This window comes from Cervus elaphus, chromosome 5, assembly GCF_910594005.1.
Source record: "Cervus elaphus chromosome 5, mCerEla1.1, whole genome shotgun sequence".
NCBI lineage: Eukaryota > Metazoa > Chordata > Mammalia > Artiodactyla > Cervidae > Cervus > Cervus elaphus.
In genome coordinates, this window is record NC_057819.1 from 38,984,165 (window position 1) to 39,006,079 (window position 21,915).

The 21,915-nt window shown below is 36.2% G+C and overlaps 1 protein-coding gene across 1 annotated transcript in view; it reads left to right on the forward strand.

Moving 5' to 3' along the window:
* The window catches only part of FAT4 (FAT atypical cadherin 4), a 175,480-nt gene that overhangs the window by 129,279 nt on the left and 24,286 nt on the right, over window positions 1-21,915 (forward strand). Inside the window, exons 8-10 of the mRNA XM_043902378.1 lie at window positions 1,834-2,084; window positions 4,087-8,436; window positions 18,639-18,743. Of these exons, the coding sequence (XP_043758313.1) occupies window positions 1,834-2,084; window positions 4,087-8,436; window positions 18,639-18,743 (4,706 nt within the window). The remainder of the gene's footprint in view (window positions 1-1,833; window positions 2,085-4,086; window positions 8,437-18,638; window positions 18,744-21,915) is intronic.

The following is a 21,915-nucleotide window of genomic DNA, read 5'->3' on the forward strand; positions in this document are numbered from 1 at the left end:
AAACAAAGAAAGTCTAGAAAAAATTAACCACAAGTTAACATGGCAATTTAGTCTTTAATTTTTAAAAATAGTAAATATATTAGCTACTTTTAAACAGACAGTCTTATGTACAATAGCATAAAATAAAGACTTTACAGTTCAAAGTTCTTTCATGGATTATTGAGTTCAGCATGGGCCAGAACTCTCATCATTTGCCTTTCAACACATTGCTCAATCTAATATACCATGACCTTCTCATATACAAGACATCCAAATCAAATTTGCATGCTTTTTGCATCCTTCTTATTTTTATATGTGCATGCTTAAGGGAACAAATATGTGATTGAACCCTGACCTTTGCTGTCATAAAAAAAAGCCTGTAGCACTATGAAGCACTTTTTCTCTCCCTATTAAGTTATCTCAAAATAAAATCACATAATTCTCATAACCCAGGTTTCTACAGACTTTCTTTAAAAGGTAAGACAATGTGATTATTTCATAACTCCTGAATTTCTAACTTCCAAACCTATGATATTTTTAATATCGGGAATAGGTGTTGTCTACTGTGCAAGGGTATTAATAATCTGTAATAGTACTTTTATGAGGAGTCACTTCTGGTCCAGGAAATAGTCTTTGTTGTTCTTACTCCTGATCTTGCACGTGAAGTTGCCATATGATGTTCGAATCTGAGTGATACAAAGTACTTTATCAATTTTGAAATCAGTTCTCAACCAAACTCCCTGTCTATGCTCCGTCTATTTAGCTCTCATTTTATAGAACCTCTTTTGTTAAAACAAAATGAACAAAAAAACACGTAGCTCCTTAGCAGTTCCGATGTCTCTAAAAAAGGATGAAGGTGCCAAAATGTTTGTTTTAAACAATGAACTTAATAGGAAGAATGTGAGCTGGCTGCGATGTAAAGTTTTTCCTGCTGTTTCTATTAGACACTTGCTGTTGCTATGTTTTTATGGACACAGAGCAAACTGTAGAAACACCCGTAAGTTCCAACAAGGGCATTTGTTTGTTGGCATGAAGGAGAAGACTTGAAAGATATCCATTTCCTCATTTCCTCGCTACCCTCCAACAGAAAACATTCTGGACCACAGCCAGCTTCTGAACCTTCAAGCTTAGCTACTTCTTTCCTAGCTGAACTCTCAGAAATATACACAGATAGCCATTTCTTTAGAAAGAAGAGAGAAGCTATTCTCAGTGGAAACTCCTGCCCACTAACCAATCTGGTTAGCATCAAAATATCCATGAAGATGTCATACCACTCCTTACAACAGGAAAGCAAAGCAGCGTGGCCATATGAGGAACAGCAAATGAGAGAATTAGTAACTAGGAATGTCTCTGTATAAATAATCAGTTCTTGAGCTGTTCTGGATAGTCAATATCTGTCACATACAGTGTTTGGTCTTTAGAGAACAAGACCTTCCACTGATCTTTTCAGGTATATTATGGCACACAGCAGATAAATACTTTTTAGATGTATTTAACAGATGTTCATCTGTGATCCTGGCCACTGACCACAATATTAGAACAAAAGCCTGATTTATGCTTTCAGGCTGGTTTATTTAAAACATGATAGTCTTCTGGGTATATTCTGGGGACTTGCATGATTTAGGAAGCTCACAAACCTTGTGAAGACCTGCTTGAGGTCATAGGACATCTTGCCATAAAGGCTGTTAATGTGATGGTCACATAAAATGTGAACTAGCATATTCTTTCACTGTTCTGTGATCTTACTTGTAATGTTTTCCCTGACTTTTCTGCCTCGCTTGTTAAAATTCTAGTAAACAGATGTTGCAGCATTAAAACTGGAAGAAATATGCCCATGTCTGTTCTCTGCTTTAGTTATAGGATCATTGGTGGAAATTCTCAGTTCACCATCAACCCATCCACAGGACAAATCATCACCAGCGCATTGCTAGACAGGGAAACAAAAGAGAATTATACTTTAGTGGTTGTTGCCAGCGATGCTGGGTCCCCGGAACCTCTTTCCAGTTCTACCAGTGTGCTCGTCACAGTGACTGATGTCAATGACAACCCGCCAAGATTTCAGCATCACCCATATGTCACACACATCCCATCTCCTACTCCGCCAGGTAACCAAACAGCCTCTGATGTCTTGCAGATAAATAAAAACTATGCATTGGGCACTTCCTATAAGTACATTTCTGTTTTTTCTACAGGTATATTTCTGACGTAGCCAAAGTTTGCAAATCCTCTAAAATTCAACTCTTGCCTAAAGCAATTGAAGGACCATTGACTCTTGCAAATATTTCTTTCTTCTCAGACCAATTGTATTTAAGATTTCATAATTGCCACAGCTTTCCTAGTGCTGTTTCTTAATTTTAATTGAATATTGGTAAATATGAAAATAGATTTCACTTTGTAGTCAAGTAGGTTTCTGTCCTAAGATGTAATTTCTGTGTGCCCTGATAGGAAGGACATTTTCTGTTTTTCATGCCACGTCTTTACATTGTACCTGAAACATTATCTTGGAGGTACTAGGCTCTCAACTATATTCATTCATACAAAATTAATGTTTTATCCAATGCTTCATCGACAAATTTTCAAAAGGTTTATTGAAAGAATCCTCCTAATTAATTACTACTATAAATATTTTTAACTTAGTTTTAATGGGTGAAGTTTTTTCTATTAATGTGTATGGAGCCAATAATGAACCATGTTCACATTGACAATATGTATTTATCTTTCAAACCCTCTTTTAAGTTTAGTTTGGATTTATTTGCTTCTTTGCAAAGAATGTCCTACTCTCTTAGGAACTGCACAAATCATCTGCCTTTGGTAATTTTTGAAATGAATTTTGAAACTGGAAAATAAATAAATGAAGTTATAATTAATTTAATTTTCTCTCCTTTAAGATATTTTTAATGAGAGGAAAAAAAAAACAAAACAGATCCACAATTTCGCCTCTAGTGAATTTTGATCTTCTATTCGCTTGAGAGGGTCTAGTTGCTACCGGTTGAAAGTATAAAATCCATAAATTTTTGTGCCAACTTTTTATCAAAAGAAAAAGCCAGTATCAAAGTCATGAATCCCTGGAGTGGGCCTTCAGCTGAAATGATGCTAGAAGGCATGATTCTAGTTATACCCAGTGTGTAATGATGCAATAGAACATCTCCTATACAAAATGAGTAAGACTTAGGCATTTTTCCCCCTCATTAAACATATTATAATTTAGCAGAATCACTGGCCTTCATAAAATTAGACTACTTTTCACTTGTGTCACAAACTCTTCTGCAGGGGTAGGAGTGCAGGTTTGGGAAAGGTTTCTGAATAAGTCTATCAAAAACATGTCCTTATGGCAGCTTTTCAGCATTATCTACTCTATAGTCTGTTCCTTTTTGGCCTTCATCCCAAGCACTAACTTTTGGAATCCAAATTGAGTCCATTCTTCAATTCTTATTTCTTACTACACTATAATTGTTCATATATATGTGTGTATGTATACTTTATAATTGTTGTAGTACACACACATGTCTATACACACACATTCATATGTATACTTTATCTCCATATGAGAATAGCTCACAGATAAAAAACTTTTCTCGTAGAACAGTAGGCATGAGGAATTGAAAATTATTTTTTAAGCATATTATTTTTGCTTATATGATTACATAAAATGTAATTCAAAATATTTTAAGACATAATAGAGCAATTATGTGTTTTTACTGTTGGGCAGAAACATAGTTCTTAGCAGAACTCATGTATTATTGTGTTTGTTGGAAGTTATGTACAGACTCTTCTCCCAAGAACTATAATTTGGAATGGTTAGCCATTGCTCTTCCCTGCACTTCTCTCAAAGGTGCACTGAAAAATATTAAATTCCATAGATCGTCTGGCTTTTAGGTAGATAATGGCAGGTCAGTCCCTGAAGACTACTGTTAAGTAGATTTGACTGGGGAAATTTTGAGACAATATAAGATATACTGTTCTCCCCTAGTAATCATGAGAAAATAAAGTTGTATCAGGTAGCAATATAGTGTTTTATATATAGTTTTAATATACTGTTTTAACTTACTATCAGATGTTTTATTGGGCTTCCATGTGATTGATAACTGCACACTCCCTCTTTTATAGGTTCCTTCGTCTTTGCAGTTACTGTCACGGATGCTGATATTGGACCAAATTCTGAACTCCATTATTCTCTTTCGGGTAGAAACTCTGAGAAATTTCACATTGACACCCTGAGAGGAGCTATTATGGCAGCCGGACCACTAAATGGCACTTCAGAAGTGACATTTTCTGTCCACGTAAAAGATGGTGGCTCAGTCCCAAAAACAGATTCTACAACAGTGACTGTTCGATTTGTGAACAAAGCAGATTTCCCTAAAGTCAAAGCCAAAGAACAGACTTTCATGTTTCCTGAAAACCAACCAGTAGGCACTCTTGTCACTACTGTAACAGGGTCCTCCTTGAGAGGAGAACCTTTGTCCTATTATATTGCAAGTGGCAATCTTGGCAACACACTCCAGATTGATCAGTTAACAGGACAGGTTTCCATAAGTCAGCCTCTAGATTTTGAAAAGATACAAAAATATGTTGTATGGATAGAAGCCAGAGATGGAGGTTTTCCTCCTTTCTCCTCCTATGAGAAGCTTGACATAACAGTGTTAGATGTCAATGATAATCCTCCTGTCTTTAAGGAAGATCCATTTGTATCTGAAATATTAGAAAACCTTTCTCCTCGAAAAATACTCACTGTTTCTGCAGTGGACAAGGACAGTGGGCCCAATGGACAGTTAGATTATGAAATCATTAATGGCAACAAAGAACATAGTTTCAGTATCAATCATGCCACTGGCGAAATTAGAAGCATTCGACCTTTAGACAGGGAAAAAATCTCTCAGTATGTGCTTATCGTAAAGTCCTCAGACAGAGGCTCCCCTTCTCAGAGTACCTCAGTAAAAGTCATCATTAACATTTTAGATGAAAATGATAATGCCCCGAGGTTTTCGCAAATATTCAGTGCCCATGTTCCTGAAAATTCCCCACTAGGGTACACAGTTACACGTGTCACAACTTCTGATGAAGACATTGGTGTAAATGCAATTAGTAGATACTCTATAATGGACACAAGTCTTCCATTTACCATTAATCCCAGCACTGGGGATATAGTAATTAGTAGACCTTTAAATAGAGAAGATACAGACCGTTACAGAATCCGAGTTTCTGCACATGACTCTGGATGGACTGTAAGTACAGATGTCACAATATTTGTGACAGATGTCAATGACAATGCTCCAAGATTTAGCAGACCCTCTTATTATTTAGATTGCCCTGAACTTACTGAAATTGGCTCCAAGGTGACTCAGGTATCTGCAACAGACCCTGATGAGGGATCAAACGGACAAGTGTTTTATTTTATAAAATCTCAGTCAGAGTACTTCAGGATTAATGCCTCCACAGGAGAGATTTTCAATAAACAGGTCTTAAAATATCAAAATGTCAGTGGCTTCAGCAACGTGAACATCAACAGACATAGTTTTATCGTGACATCTTCAGATCGAGGTAATCCTGCGTTACTTAGTGAGACAACAGTTACCATAAACACAGTGGACAGTAATGACAATGCACCACAATTTCTTAAAACTAAATATTTTACTCCAGTCACCAAACATGTTAAAGTTGGAACAAAGTTAATCAAAGTTACTGCAGTAGATGATAAAGATTTTGGCTTGAATTCTGAAGTGGAGTATTTCATTTTGAGTGAGAATCATTTGGGGAAATTTAAGTTAGACAATAATACAGGGTGGATTTCAGTAGCAGCTCCCCTGACATCTGACCTGAATCAAAACTTTTTGATCACTGTCACCGCAAAAGATAAGGGAAACCCTCCACTTTCATCCCAAACAACTGTTCAAATAATTGTAACGGAGGAAAACTACCACACACCTGAATTCTCTCAAAGTCACATGAGTGCAACCATCCCTGAAAGCCATAGTGTTGGAGCCATTGTTAGAACTGTTTCTGCAAGAGATAGAGACACAGCTATGAATGGCTTGATTAGGTACAGTATTTCCTCAGGAAATGAAGACAGCATCTTTGCAATCAATTCCTCCACAGGTGTATTAACACTTGCCAAAGCCCTTGATTATGAGCTCTGCCAGAAGCATGAGATGATTGTTAGTGCCACAGACGGAGGCTGGGTCTCAAGGACTGGTTACTGCAGTGTGACTGTAAATGTGATTGATGTGAATGACAATTCTCCAGTATTTCTCCCTGATGAATATTTCCCCACTGTTTTGGAAAATGCCCCCAGTGGGACAACAGTTATCCACCTAAATGCAACGGATGCTGACTCTGGCACCAATGCTGTGATTGCCTACACTATACAGTCATCTGATAGTGACCTCTTTGTCATTGACCCCAACACTGGAGTCGTCACCACTCAAGGCTTCTTGGATTTTGAAACCAAGCAGAGCTACCACCTTACTGTGAAAGCTTTCAATGTCCCCGATGAGGAGAGGTGCAGTTTTGCCACTGTTAATATCCAATTAAAAGGGACAAATGAATACGTGCCTCGTTTTGTTTCCAAACTTTACTATTTTGAAATCTCAGAAGCAGCTCCTAAAGGTACTATTGTTGGAGAAGTATTTGCCAGTGACCGTGACTTGGGCAGTGATGGGGAGGTTCATTATTTGATTTTTGGTAACAGTAGAAAGAAGGGTTTCCAGATCAACAAGAAGACGGGACAGATATATGTGTCTGGACTTCTTGATAGAGAAAAAGAAGAAAGGGTATCTTTGAAGGTACTGGCCAAGAATTTTGGCAGCATTCAGGGTGCAGACATAGATGAGGTCACTGTGAATGTCACTGTGCTTGATGCCAATGACCCCCCCGTTTTTAGTCTAAACATCTACAGCGTTCAGATCAGTGAAGGGGTGCCCACGGGGACTCACGTGACCTTTGTCAGTGCCTTCGACTCAGACTCTGTTCCCAGCTGGAGTAGGTTTTCTTACTTCATAGGATCAGGGAATGAAAATGGTGCCTTTTCCATTAATCCACAGACAGGACAGATCACCGTTACTGCAGAGTTAGATCGAGAAACCCTACCCATCTACAATCTCACGGTTTTGGCTGTGGATTCCGGGACCCCCTCTGCTACCGGAAGTGCCTCTTTATTAGTCACCCTGGAAGATATAAACGATAATGGGCCTATGTTGACCATCAGCGAGGGGGAAGTGATGGAAAACAAACGCCCAGGAACTCTGGTGATGACCCTTCAGTCCACAGATCCAGATCTCCCTCCCAATCAAGGTCCCTTTACCTACTATCTGATGAGCACAGGTCCTGCCACCAATTATTTTAGTCTGAACACTGCGGGAGTTCTGAGCACCACCCGAGAGATCGACAGAGAGCAGATCTCCGACTTCTATCTGTCCGTGGTCACCAGGGATTCTGGTGTGCCTCAGATGTCTTCCACGGGGACCGTGCATATCACAGTCATAGACCAAAATGACAACCCATCACAGTCTCGGACGGTGGAGATATTTGTTAATTATTATGGTAACTTGTTTCCTGGTGGGGCTTTAGGCTCCGTGAAGCCACAGGATCCCGATGTGTTGGACACCTTCCACTGCTCCTTGACCTCGGGAGTGACCAGCCTCTTCAGTATTCCAAGGGGCACCTGCGATCTGAGTTCCCAGCCGAGGTCCACAGACGGCACGTTTGATCTGACCGTCCTTAGTAACGATGGAGTCCACAGCACGGTCACCAGCAACATTCGAGTTTTCTTCACTGGATTTTCCAATGCAACGGTGGATAACAGCATCCTACTGCGTCTTGGTGTACCGACCGTGAAGGACTTCCTGACCAACCACTACCTTCATTTCTTGCGCATTGCCAGTTCGCAGCTGACGGGCCTCGGGACGGCTGTGCAACTGTATGGGGCTTATGAAGGGCACAACAGAACGTTTCTTTTGGCAGCGGTGAAGCGAACCCACAATCAGTACGTGAATCCCAGTGGTGTAGCCACCTTCTTTGAAAGCATCAAGGAGATCCTCCTGAGGCAGAGCGGAGTGAAGGTGGAGTCTGTGGATCACGACTCCTGTGCCCCTGGCCCGTGTCAGAACGGAGGGAGCTGTGTCAGGAGGCTGGCCGTGAGCACCGCATTGAAGAGCCACGAGAGCCTTCCAGTCATCATCGTGGCCAACGAACTTCTGCAGCCTTTCCTATGCAAGTGTCTGCCGGGCTACGCAGGCAGCTGGTGTGAAATTGACATAGATGAATGCCTCCCGTCCCCTTGCCACAATGGCGGGACCTGTCACAATTTAGTGGGAGGGTTCTCCTGCAGCTGCCCGGATGGCTTCACCGGCCGGGCCTGTGAGCGAGACATCAACGAGTGCCTGCCTAGTCCCTGCAAGAATGGTGCCATTTGCCAGAACTTTCCAGGAGGCTTCAACTGTGTTTGCAAAACTGGATACACAGGTATGATGGTGTTAAGTTCTTTTTTTTGCCCACCAAGACTCTAGTCATATCAAGTATAATAGAAAGCTATGAACTTTGTCATCTTCAAATGCTTTTCTGTAGAGAATAGGCAGAATCATAGCAAATGCTTTAAGCGATTACTATTGGCCAGACTCTGTTCTAGGAACTTTATCTGTATTAATTTCACTTCTCAGGAGAAACCTGACAAGTGGTAGGGATAATGATTTTACAGCCCTTAAGAAAAGGAAACTGACATAGAGAGAAATTTGGTTGGTCGACTAAGGTGACTCAGTTGATTTGTTGCAGAGTCAGGATGTGAGCTTACACAGTTAATTCCGGAGTTTAAATTCTTAGTCCAGCTACTGAGTGTCTTGTATAAGAGCAAAAAGAGCATCTGATCTTCAAAAAAGTGTTCTAAAGTTAAAGGACATTGTGTATTTAAAGTATATGATCTGGACTATTCTGTGTTCTAAAGAACTGTCATTGTTGTAAATTATTTTATCATCATCGATTTTATGATTTCCACCATAATTATCACTATAACTATTGAAATTTGACCCACACTGTGAAGAGATGAAGCAACAGTTGTGATTTAGATTGAGAGCTCAATGCCTTGTTATTTCTAGTAGTCAGGTAGAAAGTATCAACAAAACTGAGTCACAATATACCTTGATATGTTGGCAGCAGAATTTAATATATAGAGAAATTATTTCACTACTCTTTGTCATTCTAATAGGACATGATGTATGTTTATACATAGATCTTTGTTTCTATCCCTACTTATCTATCTATCCATCATCTATTTATTAACTGATCTGTGGTTAGTGTACCTTCAAATGTATATACATTTATGCTGTAGATAAGTTTGAGGAGAGACGATTTCTTTTCTACAGTTTGTACACTATACATTTTTAGTACATATATCTTACATTGGTTGCCCTGTAGTGTTTATTAACTCAGTGTAAAGTACAGTGAAATAGGTAAAACCAGGATATACTTTTTAAAATTTTGTAGGTATATTGCAGAATACTATTTTAAAAGAAGTTTTTAAGATAATTGTATTTGTATATCATATTTTAAAATGAAGCTTATCGTGTGTATACTTCATGGTTTTATATTTGGAGAACTGAATTGCTTGATGATTATTCACAGCAAGTTTGAATAAGCCAAAGCAGATCATATAAGCTTTACCTTTTGACAAAATAATGTCCTTAAAATATAAATGAAGAAAAGGGGCAGCAAACATATGTATGGAAAGAATCAGGGGATTTGACAGAACTTGATTTAGCTATAGCTTTTGGGAAGTCCCCTAATCTTGCTCACATTCAACTCCCCCATATATAAAATGAGTATAGTCATAGTTACTTATCTTTTAGGGTTGTTGTAATGAATACAAATAATATTTGTAAAACTCCTAGCACAGATTCCAACTTTCAATAAATAGCAATGCTAATTAGTAGTTTAGTAGTAGTGTTAATATAATGGTCGATAGAGGTATGCTATAGAATTTCTATAAAGACACGCCTCAGTGGCATAAGGTAGGCATAAGACTTACCAGAGTTGTACTCTTAGGATCATGAATAACAGGGTTACACACATGTAATGAGTTCAGGATTTCCAGAAAACCTTCCTCACTCGATCGTCCACCTCTCCCACCCCCAGCCTCTCCAAATTACTTCCTCTGTTGTGAATGCAACAGTAAAGATTATTTGTTCCATTTTAGTATAATAGTATAATAGTATAATATATATAGTATAACACTATTTCACACCTAGAGTGACTTTACGCTTAGTCCTAGAATGAAGAATGACTGCATTAGGTAGTACATGGGGTTGATGGAAAATGACGTGAGTGTGCGTGAGGCACGTATGCTGACCTCAGCAGAAATGTTGCTTAAGGCATGGGGTGTAGAACTAGCCTTTTCGCTTTACTTCTCTCTAGTGTGTTTCTTTCTTTGTTTCATTATATTTAAACATACACTGCATCCTTTTCTAAATGTAGCTGTTGAAACTTTTAAGCATACCCATCCTTCATTATGAAATATTAATAGCATTTATCAAATGGCTACTTACAATACTGCTTAAAGTTCCTTGCATCACAGACATTATTATTCATTTAGTTATTTCGTTCTTCTTACAAATCTATTAAATGAATATTCTTATCCTTCTGACTGAAAGACAACAAATTAGATCTTAGAGAGAATGCACTTAAATGACTTGCCTCCAGCACAGCACAAGAAAGTGAGCTGAGTTTTGATGATAAGCTTTACTGCAGATCCTCTGCTCTTTAAATGCCTGTCACACCTCATCATACTTTGATCTGCACTTGCTAGAGAATATTATGGTGAGCCTGTGATGTGAGCCTGCTTAGAATTTTTTGTCCATTAATCTATTAAACTGCACAGCAAGCCTCTGAGATATGTATTAGAAGCTTCAAACTGGCTAAGTATGGAAGTCAGGGAAATTCACCAATAACCTCAGCCATAAAGACATTGCAAGTATTTCCAGAAAGCACTCCTGGTCACCTTTGCAGGGCTGTCGTGAGTGATTCCCAGAACACTGACTGCTTTGTTTTTACCCTTCAGATTTTCATTCAACTCTCATCCACTGGCACAAGCTGAACCTGAGTCCTGATAGAAGGGTCTGGAAAGATGATAGTTTTCTAACTTCCAGCCCCAACAGTATGGAAAGACACACATGGATCTGAGTGTCAACAGAGAATGTCTGACATAGAAAGATCCTCTTATTGCTCCTATTTTACCTTGTAGGACGCTGAGCCTATGTTCTGGTGACTCTAGGGCCAGAGCTGCCAAAGCTGGATCATAACCATCACAACCTCTTTTTGTAAGGAAGTCATTTGAAGTAATATATTAATTTTACATACTGTCCCTTCTCAGAGCTCACTTCAGTTTCCATTTGCATAACTGTGGATAATCCAGTCGATCAGGAGTGATGTAAACAAGCATGCAGTTGAATACTTCATGTAAATCTTGTATTTTTTAATTAATATAATTCTTTGTTTACAAATTCTATATATATAGGCCATCCAGTAAAACAGGCAGTTAAGTAAAGCCTGATAGTTTTATTTCTTTGTTTTGTTTTGTTTTGCATTTCTTTGTACTCTTTTCATATACAAACAGTATATCAAAAATCATGGTGACAAATTGTTAATCCACACACTAAATTAGAAATGCATTGTTTAAATGCATTAATACATATTTATAATATATATTTAATGTTCTTTGGAAAGATAATCCCTCAAGTATCATTTTGAGTTCCTTTTCTTCCAGCCAGTCTTTACCAGGTAACCTGACTTAGAAATGTAGAGCTAATGCTAAAATGTCTTAAAGAACCAATCAAAGCTAATAAGCTGTAAGACAAAATTCATACTGAAGCACACGTGTACCTCACAGAATGGATTTTTAAATATTCATTCTGGTTAAATTATACTTCTGTTAGCATTAAGTACTATGGTGAAGCTGTCTTCAAAGTCTGTATGTATTCAGATATTTTCTGGAACATCAGAATTATTTCAAAGCACCTGTATTTTCCTACTCTATTTTTGTGGACTTTCACTGCTGTTTTTTCAGTGATTCTTAAAGTCTGTGGTATTGCAAATTTGAGCTGTGATAGTTTACAAACTTCCTGCTTAAAATAATTCTCAGCCACTGCCCCATCTCTGTCTCAAACACACACACACACACTCACACACACACACACACACACACACACACAACTGAATATTTCATGTGAAGTTAGAAATTGTGCTAAAGATTAGAAAAGTAAGTGTTTATGAATTGAGGGAAGCTGAGAGACTTACCCTAAGAATCCCTCACAGGGAGTGGTTAAGTGTTAGCTCAATAGGGAATTTTTGTGGAGAACATCCTGTAAAGATGCAAGTATAAAAATGAAAATTGTGGAATGATTACAACAAAAAGATATGAAGAGATATAGTTATTATTCCTATTGCCATAATATTCTTGATATATTTATTTTTTTATTTTCAAGTTTGTGATGATAGGGTCACATCATACACATGGAATAAGAATAATTTTATTTAATGAATTTAGAGGACTTTAGAGAAAACAAATTTGCTTGTATAAATTGTTTCTCAGATCAGTTTTTCTTCGTTACTAGAAAAAGAACCAAAAAGAAACTGAAAAAAGAAATAGTGAGATTTCATCTTCCATTACAATCACTTCATTTCATTGTTAAGTGCATTCTCCTATAATTTAATTTTATATCACTCAATGGGGCTTTGATTAGCTATACATAGAGTATGTTAGACAAGATGAATAAATTATAATATAGTATAGAACATGTGAAAAATTAAGATCTAGATTTTCAAAAGCATAATAGTATAAGAGGTTGAATCAACTGTTAATATGCCCCAGTAAAATCTTTCATATTATTTATGCCTCAGAAGTTCAGGGAATCCTGGAGGAAAACATCAGTCTGACAACTACAAATCTATTATTTCATTTCTTGTACAAATGAAAGTTTCTTGTGTTTACTAGAACACTAATTAGAAAGTACAATTACAGCCAGTAGCTACATAGCATTTGTCTTCCTGCTCCCAGGTTTTCCATCTGCAGCATACCCTGCATTAAATCCTTCATAGTAATGAGTGACATTAGAGAAGGCAGCATGGATATGGAACTTATTTCCAAATCTGGGTCTCTCTTAACAGAATTAGTTCAGAGCCCCTTTACCCTTTCCTCTTCACTTTCACACATCTGGATGCATTTTAGGTGTGGTATTTGGAGTCATTCCAGGAGTGTATTCCCAGAGGGGGAGGTTTTTCTATGCTCTCTAGTAAGTCCTGATATTTCAGGGGAGGATGAGATTTGTCCATTCATCACTTTTATGTCACTTGACAGTATAAAAAGGAATTTTTTTCCAGGCCTGTAAAGTTATTTACAGGTCGCGCATAGTAATTTTACCAAGAAACCTGGCAAACATTTGCTTTCATGAAAATGGGAGTTGTAACTAAGAGTCATTCTTTCAGAAATCACAGCAGTCATATATTAACGTTGTCAATGATCATGTGACCTGGAAATGAAAGAATATAAACAAACTTTACTCGATAGATATGAAATGAAAATTTTTATGAAATACAGAAGAGTTTTCCATAGAAGACTGGTAAAGAGCTCAGTTCTTATTTTGATTTTATTTCCAAGAGTGAAATTACACAATTTACCTCAACTGATACATTGACTCTATTAAAACATTAATAACAGGTTCTATTAGTCTAGAAGCTTCTAATATCTATGGAAAGTAAGTGTGTATTTATAAACATCATGGATATTATGTGTATCATTATATAATCATTTGTAGTTGCATTTAGATCATATTTGCATATGTTTTAAAATACAAAGGAAGACAGTTATTTTTTCCTTTTTGCTTTTAATACTAGCAACCCTTATTTAAGCATAATATTTTTGCTTTGTTTCCACATGAAAAACCATAATGCTAATTGATCAGGATATTTAGATGAGCTCTTTTCATAGTGCCTTTCATAATAATAGGAAACATTTACATCTCATGTAAAAAACAACTACTTTTTACTAAAATAATAAAAAAGCTTATAAGCATAAACATTCAGAATAAATAGCATGTATATATTATGGAATTATATTTGTTAATAAAATAGTCAGTTTAGATAAAAATGGACTTTGTTAGTTCCACATGGTCTTCCTTCTTCTCTATGTATAAATACAAGAGATGGAAAAATATTATTTATGGTATCTGTTAATAACATATGGTCTTCCCTGGTGGCTCAGTGGTAAAATACCTACCTGCCATTGCAGGAAACCTGAGTCTCCTGGTTTGATGTCTGGGTCAGTAAAATCCCCTGGAGGAGGAAATGGCAACCCACTCCAGTGTTCTTGCCTGGGAAATCTCATGGACAGGGGGAGTCTAGCGGGCTATAGTCGATGGGGTCACAAGACAGTCGGACATGATTTAGTGACTAAACAACATCTAACATATATAATCTAAGCTATTAAATTGAAGCCTATGGGATATCAGAAAACATAGCTCCATTGGGTGGCTAAATTTAACAAGTTAGAATAAATTTAAGTCAACTTTCTCTAAGTGTTAGTCACTCAGTTGTGCCCGACTCTTTTGTGACCCCATGAACTGTAGCCCTGCCAGGCTCCTCTGTCCATGGGATTTCCCAGGCAATAGTACTGGAGTGGGTTGCCATTTCCTTCTCCAGGGGATCTTCCCGACCCAGGGATTGAACCTGTGTCTCCTGCAGGAGATCCTGCATTGGCAGGCAGGTTCTTTACCAGGTTCTTGAGCCACTTGGGAAGCCCTTAACTTTCTCTAATGTAACATTAAAATGTGCTATTGGAACGAGTGAAACTTGAATACATATCCTTGTGGAAAAGATCATAGATGATCACATCATATTCGATTTATGTTCAACATTCTATCACACCTTCTGCCCCAGAACATGAAAACACATGCTAAATTTCTCCTGTAAGTTTAAACTGTAATCTTGGAAAGTTTGAATATACCTTTGCCTCCTATTATGCATTCATTTTCATCTTTAGCAATTCCTCTTCTCCATGTGCCAGGAGCTTACATCTCCCGAAGCTATCTATAATAAATAATGTATATCAACACCATTAATTGATGAATATCAAAGCAATGAGATCAGTTTATTCCTCTAAACAGCTGCTCTGACAGTTAACATATCTTAATAGAAAAAGACTCCTTGAGTTCAAGAGACATAAATGCCTCTCTTTGTGCAAGCCCTATCAGCGTATTTCAAGCCTCCAGGCAATGACAAATTTTGTTAATTGACTTGCAACACGAAGTTAATGATGCAAGATTTTGTTTCACAGTGCACGACACATCAGATTGTTTGTATAAGAAGCATGTTAGAGCAATTCAAACTGCAGCATTCTCTGATACTCATTATGCCATCAACACTAACATTTAAGTAGGTAAATGTGCGCAGAACAATACAGAATTTGTTGCTGACTTCGAATTGGGTAATAGAGCATAAACTTTCCAAGCCCTGGAATGATGCAGTTAAAGGCTTTATGTTGATTCGAAGTAAAATTAGGACCTCTTTCCATCACATAAAAGAAAAAAGCTTTTTAATAATAACTTAAATTGCAACATTGAGTTTCAAACTGTATCTTTAAATCTAGTATGGCAAGCTCTTTGAAACTAAATAATTGTAAAATAAAAATATTACTCATTAAATAGAGCACTCAAACTAGATTTGAATGATAAATAATTTACCATTATTTTGATAAATACATACTCTAACACCATGCACTAATACCAACAAATAAGGCTATTTTACCCAAACTCAACAATAATTTCATTTGCACAACTTGTAGAAAAGTTATTTCTTAAATTTTTTAACAAATAAGAAAATAAAACTCTGGCTTAAAGTAAACTGTCAAATAAAAGGTTGAATTTTTTTTCTCCAACCAGTGTGTATTTATATTGTTTACTTAAAAAATCAAATTCTACTGATAATTTACTTTAGCTTTTAAAAGAAATTCATTCTCAAACTAATATTTTCTCAGTTTGTATCTGCTTCTATTTAGGTAATCACTGTATGTTTTAATACATGAGTAAGTCTTTATTTTGAGGTTTCTTTCCACATCTCACTTTGGACTAACAGAAATAGTTTATGGTTTGAATTAAACTCAAATGTCTGTTAAAATCTTATTTTGTAAGGGGTAAATAAGATAACTAATGTATATAATTTTTAAAAATGTCTTTTGTTGTTTTTTTAAAACCAAAATTTAAGGTGGTCTTTTCCAATAGGATTCAAACAAGTATATAGTTGAGGTTTATAGGATCAATGATTTTGGTTTTAATATTTATATATTTTTCTTGGAGAGCACATATGTCAAAATATTTCAGTAAGTGAACATGGCCATCCACCCTAAATTGATTAGCCTTTGTTCCACATTTCCAGTCTTTAAGAAGTAAAGTTTGTGATTTTGTAACCTACATATATCGGTTCACAATATGAATGTTATACTAACCGTACCTATAAAGAATATTAATCTATAGCTTTATTACTTGCTAATTTTAACACAGCTCTAAAATAAATTTTCCAAAAAAATGGAAGGAAATGAAGAAAAAAAGTCTTAATGAGTGTCATAGCACATGTGAGAAAAAAAAATGGATGGAGTGGGATGTGACTTTCCTAATACTAAATAAATAATGAATAGTATAGTCAATAGATCTTATTTTATTTTCTATTGAGTGATACAGATAATGTATGAGGGGGAAAATACACTTCTCTAGAACAATCTGTGACAAATCCACTTAGAAAACACTAGAGAAAAGAGTTCTCCCAAGACAGAGCATCTCTCTGGTGCGATAGTTTGTATGAGCTTAGAATAAACTTGTCCTCCCTGTTTTTCCAGTATGACCCATTACAAACATAATTAAAACTTCATTTCTGTGCTTCTAGATTGGCAACTTGTTTATTTTTCATTATGTCCCCTTCAAATAGGAAGGTATTCTGAAATTGTACTGCTTTGTCTTGCAAGATGAGATTCCCAAATTTATTTATAAAGGGAAAATGTTGTGTTTATGGCCCTATGGTACAGAGAATTGTGTTCAGTTAGTAATTGGAGAAGGAAATGGCAACCCACTCCAGTGTTCTTGCCTGGAGAATCCTAGGGTTGGGGGGAGCCTGGTGGGCTGCCGTCTGGGGGGTCGCACAGAGTCGGACACGACTGAAGTGACTTAGCAGCAGCAGTGTCATAAAACCTGACTCACTTAAAACTTCAAACAAACCAGAACGAGTGTGGCTACATAATCAAGACACAATATCAGAACTAAATTAAATAAAAACTGTGTCCCAAGCACATTTATTATGATGAAATGGATTATCTATGCACGACATTGTCTAGTTGTGTGGATAAAACTCTGTGCTTTCATGAGACATTTAATAAAGGCATTAGTGCCGTCATGCTGGGAAGTAGGAAATAGCTTTACAGAAATAAACTCTCCCTCCTATCAATGAATGGAAATTAAGAACTCTAAGAAATGTTTTAATTTCTTGGGAAATTAAGAAACATCTGATTTCATTTCTTCAGATTGGAAAACTAAAAACTATTCTAACAAATATGATATTATAATAATTTACAGTTACAGAATAGTGGTATTATAACAAATTTATATTTGCATAAAAAATCCACACAACATCACAAGAATAACAAAACGCAGATGGGGACTAGCCTTATACCCTAAATTTTGCCTATTAAGTGATTGATTATTCAGTTGTAGCTGTCTGAAACCTAGATTTGGGAACAAACCTACAGTGGTCTATATCACAGTTTTATAATTTTTTAGGCAAGAGATTACCCTCCAAAGACCTCTTCTCCTCCATCTGTGAAATATAAATGTTTCCTGTTGTATAGATCAATTTTCCCCACTAAGATGGAGATACCATGGAAAGACATTTGTCTACTTTTTGACTGTTGCACCTTCATCTTCTGGAATGCCTGGCCTATAATAGACGTTTAGTCAATATTAACTGATTCAATGAACAAGATGATGCATGAAAAGTCTTTATACACTGAAATATATGCTGATTAGGTGTTATTATTTTAGAAAAAAAGACAAAGCATACATACATAATCTATAGTTAAGAATAAATCTTCCTAAGCATTTGAAAATGTGTTTGATGGGTTTTTATTACTTCTGATTCTGCTTTACAACATGTATGTCAAAGTTAAGGAATATTTCTTGAGAATGAAAGAATTGTAATTTGGCAAATAAGCTAAATGAGATTCATTCCTACCTTTGAAAAAATCTGTGTTAAGGAAGTCTCTATGGTGAAAATTATAATGTAAAAGTTTCAGCTTTCTAGTTATACTATATAAAAAATGAAGTGGCATCGACAAGAGAAAATAAATTCAGTGAAAACATTTAAATATGTTCACCATTTGTGATTTCCCTGAAAACAGTAGTTCTTTCCAAGATAATTATGTAAATTACTTCCTAAATATTACAATGCACATCTTTACAACAGGGCAACTAAATAAGACTGAACTCTAATACCATATTCCAATGTCTTCATGTCAAGAAAACTGTTCTTGTATTTCTTTTCTCCAACAACAGGATCTCAGGATACATTATTATATATGGTTATGCAGTAATGGTGTTAACGTATTTATGTAAATTTTTAAAAATGAATTTGATACTTTTCAGGGAAAATGTGTGAATCTTCAGTCAATTACTGTGAATGCAACCCCTGCTTTAATGGTGGTTCCTGTCAAAGTGGTGTGGAGTCCTACTATTGTCATTGTCCATTTGGTGAGTATAATTTAGTGGCTGATACAAAATATCAATCTATTTTGGCAGAGTTTAGCAGTTTTGTTTCATTGTGTCATGGAATGACTAAGAAAATATTAATAGTTTTACACAGGAGGTTTTACTAAAGGAAAATCTCAAAGGTTTAATATTTTCTAAGTTAATTATGGAAATGCCATTGAATATATTGTTTTGATCCTTACTAGAAAAATAATCTGTCCAAGATAATTAAATCTGAGGTTGTCTCTTCAGGACATTTCCTCACAAAACCTCATGAATGTCTGCTTTTTAGCCTTAGAGCCTATCAAATGAAAAATCCTTTAAGTGCAATTTAACATCACTCTCTACTAAAATCTTTAAGAATAGTTGAAACATTTTGTTTTGTTTTGCTTTTGTTTTTTTTTACATTTGTTTTCAGCATTAATTCAGTCTTTTCTGTTAGAAGGATTTGGTAACTTGACATGCAGTTTTTATATAGGCTTTGTAGATAATATCGTGTAACTAATCAAAATTCAGAATACTGTATTCTGTAAAGGAAAAAAATTGCTAAAGAGAATTTTTTTTGTATACATACATATTTATTCATCATAGTGGAATGAATTAAAAGATTCCTTCCAGGTCTCACCCAAATGTTACCCAGCCCTGGGACAGCCAAGAACTATGAGAACAGCTTTGCAGGAAGCTTTTAATTTGGTTTGTTTCTTAGGCTGGTGATTATTCCATTTATTTAAAGGCTGCTTTACTCCACAATATAGTATTCATCTCCAGAGATCCTGCGGTAGTTAGAGATCCTGTGTTTTTTCTATAAGTAAGACAGGAAAGGATTTTTTCTATTTTTTCATTTAATATATTTATTACAGCGCTACATCGACCTGAAAAATGAATTTTAATGTATAGTAGAGAAGAGAACTTAAAAAGAATATGAGGTTTCTGTGCTGTGCTTAGTCATTCAGTCATGTCCGACTCTTTGCGACCCCATGAACCATAGCCCACGAGGCTCCTCCGTACATGGAATTCTGCAGGCAAGAATACTGGAGTGGGTTTCCATTGCCTTCTCCAGGAGATCTTCCCACCCGAGGGATTGAACCCAGGTCTCCGCATCTGAGCTACCAGGGAACCGCATGAATACTGGAGTGGGGAGCCTGTCCTGGAGAAGTCAGGGATCTTCCTGACCCAGGAAATGAACCAGGGTGTCCTACCTTGCAGACAGACTACTTACCAGCTGAGCTATAGTAATCAGTAAATGTAACAACAATTCATTTTCAAGTAATTCCATGACTATCCAGCTTTGCTTTTCTAGAACACAATATCAAAAGAATGATAAAGGGAAACAGAATATGAAAATATCTAATTGTGAGCCTTGTATTTTACCAATGCTTCTGAGGCCTGGAAATTGAGGGCTTTGTCTACCATCAAACAAAGAAAATTAAAAAAAAAAAACAAAAAAAACTACCCCAAAATGATATAGTGACTATAACACAATTTTATTTTCAGTCCAGGATGATATTCACATTACCTCTTTTTTAAAAAAAATATCCTTGAGATTCTCACCAATAATGCACTTGAAGCAGTAAAAGGCAGATCATGTTCAAAATACCACAATGCTAGATTTCCTAAAACTTCTTTCTTTCAATGATCTCTTTAAAAAAAAACAAACACTTTTATTTTATGCTGGAATATATTTGATTAACAATGTTGTGTTAGTTTCAGGTGAGCAGCAAAGTGATTCAGTTCTGCACATACACGTATCTATTCTCTTTTAACTTCTTTTCCTTTTCTGTTAGGTTGTTACATAATATTGAGCAGAGTTCCCTGTGCTATACAGTAGGTCCTTGTTGGTTATCCATTTTAAGTAAATTTAATTTTTAAATTTCTTCAGATAACCACAATCAAATTTCATGGTTTAACTTGTGTTTTGGAAGGAAAGATAAAGGGATTGGAGTGGAAAAATTATTTTTAAATGACTGAATAAAGGTTTTTACATTTAAAAAAATTCCTTTGCATTTCATGTGTACATATGAGGATATAATATAGTTGATAATAAAAAAGAACAAATTGTTGCTGCAGAACAGTTGATACAACAGTCATTGCCTTTTGGGTAGGAGGGTTTTGCTGCTGCTGCTGCTGCTAAGTCGCTTCAGTCATGTCCGACTCTGTGCGACCACACAGACAGCAGCCTACCAGGCTCCCCCATCCTGGGATTCTCCAGGCAAGAACACTGGAGTGGGTTGCCATTTCCTTCTCCAATGCGTGAAAGTGAAAAGTGAAAGTGAAGTCGCTCAGTCGTGTCCAACTCAGTGACCCCATGGACTGCAGCCCACCAGGCTCCTCCATCCATGGGATTTTCCAGGCAAGAGTACTGGAGTGGGTTGCCATTGCCTTCTCCGAGGAGGGTTTTGGGATCCAAGTAAACCTTCTCCTCACCATACCAGAGATCCTCAGGGGCAAGGGAATAGCATAATAACATAAATTAAAATAGAGACAGATCAGATGTACTAGCAGTGTGCATTTATGCCCCTATTCCTTCCAGTGGAAAAGGCAAAAGAAACATTATTTAAACTTGCATATTGTCAGCTGGAAACTGAAGCCTTACAAGAGAAAGCAAAGCAAAACAAAAAACCTTGAAACAATACAGATTTGAGAAAAAGGAAATAGAATTAAAAGAAAAAAGTAGTATAAATTGAATGTAGGTGAAACATACAAATAAAAATGGCAAATGGAACACTTCAAATAAATAGCTGGAAGTAGTTACACATGAATCCTATAAAAGAACATCTTAACTATAATTTTGAAGTTGGAAAATCTTTTGCACTGTTTACCTTCTCATAGGTGAAAGAGCTGTTGTTTAGACTTAACTTTTTTTAAGCTTATGTTTTAGAAGGAAAACATAAGTACTTAAGACTTTATAAGAGAGCCTATATAGTTATGTTTAAATATGTGTATAACTTTGTATACACTTGATATTTCTTATTAAAGTAATTTGAATAATTTCTTTTGATCTTTATGTAGATTTGTTTCATGGCATTCCATTTGGAAAATCAGCTTTGAATGCTCATTAAGATGATTTCAAAGACAAAAATTTACATTTTTCTAGAAATGATAACAAAAATCCTTAAAAAGATAATATATTCTATAAAAAATACTATCATGTTTGAAAGTACAGTATCAATTTAAA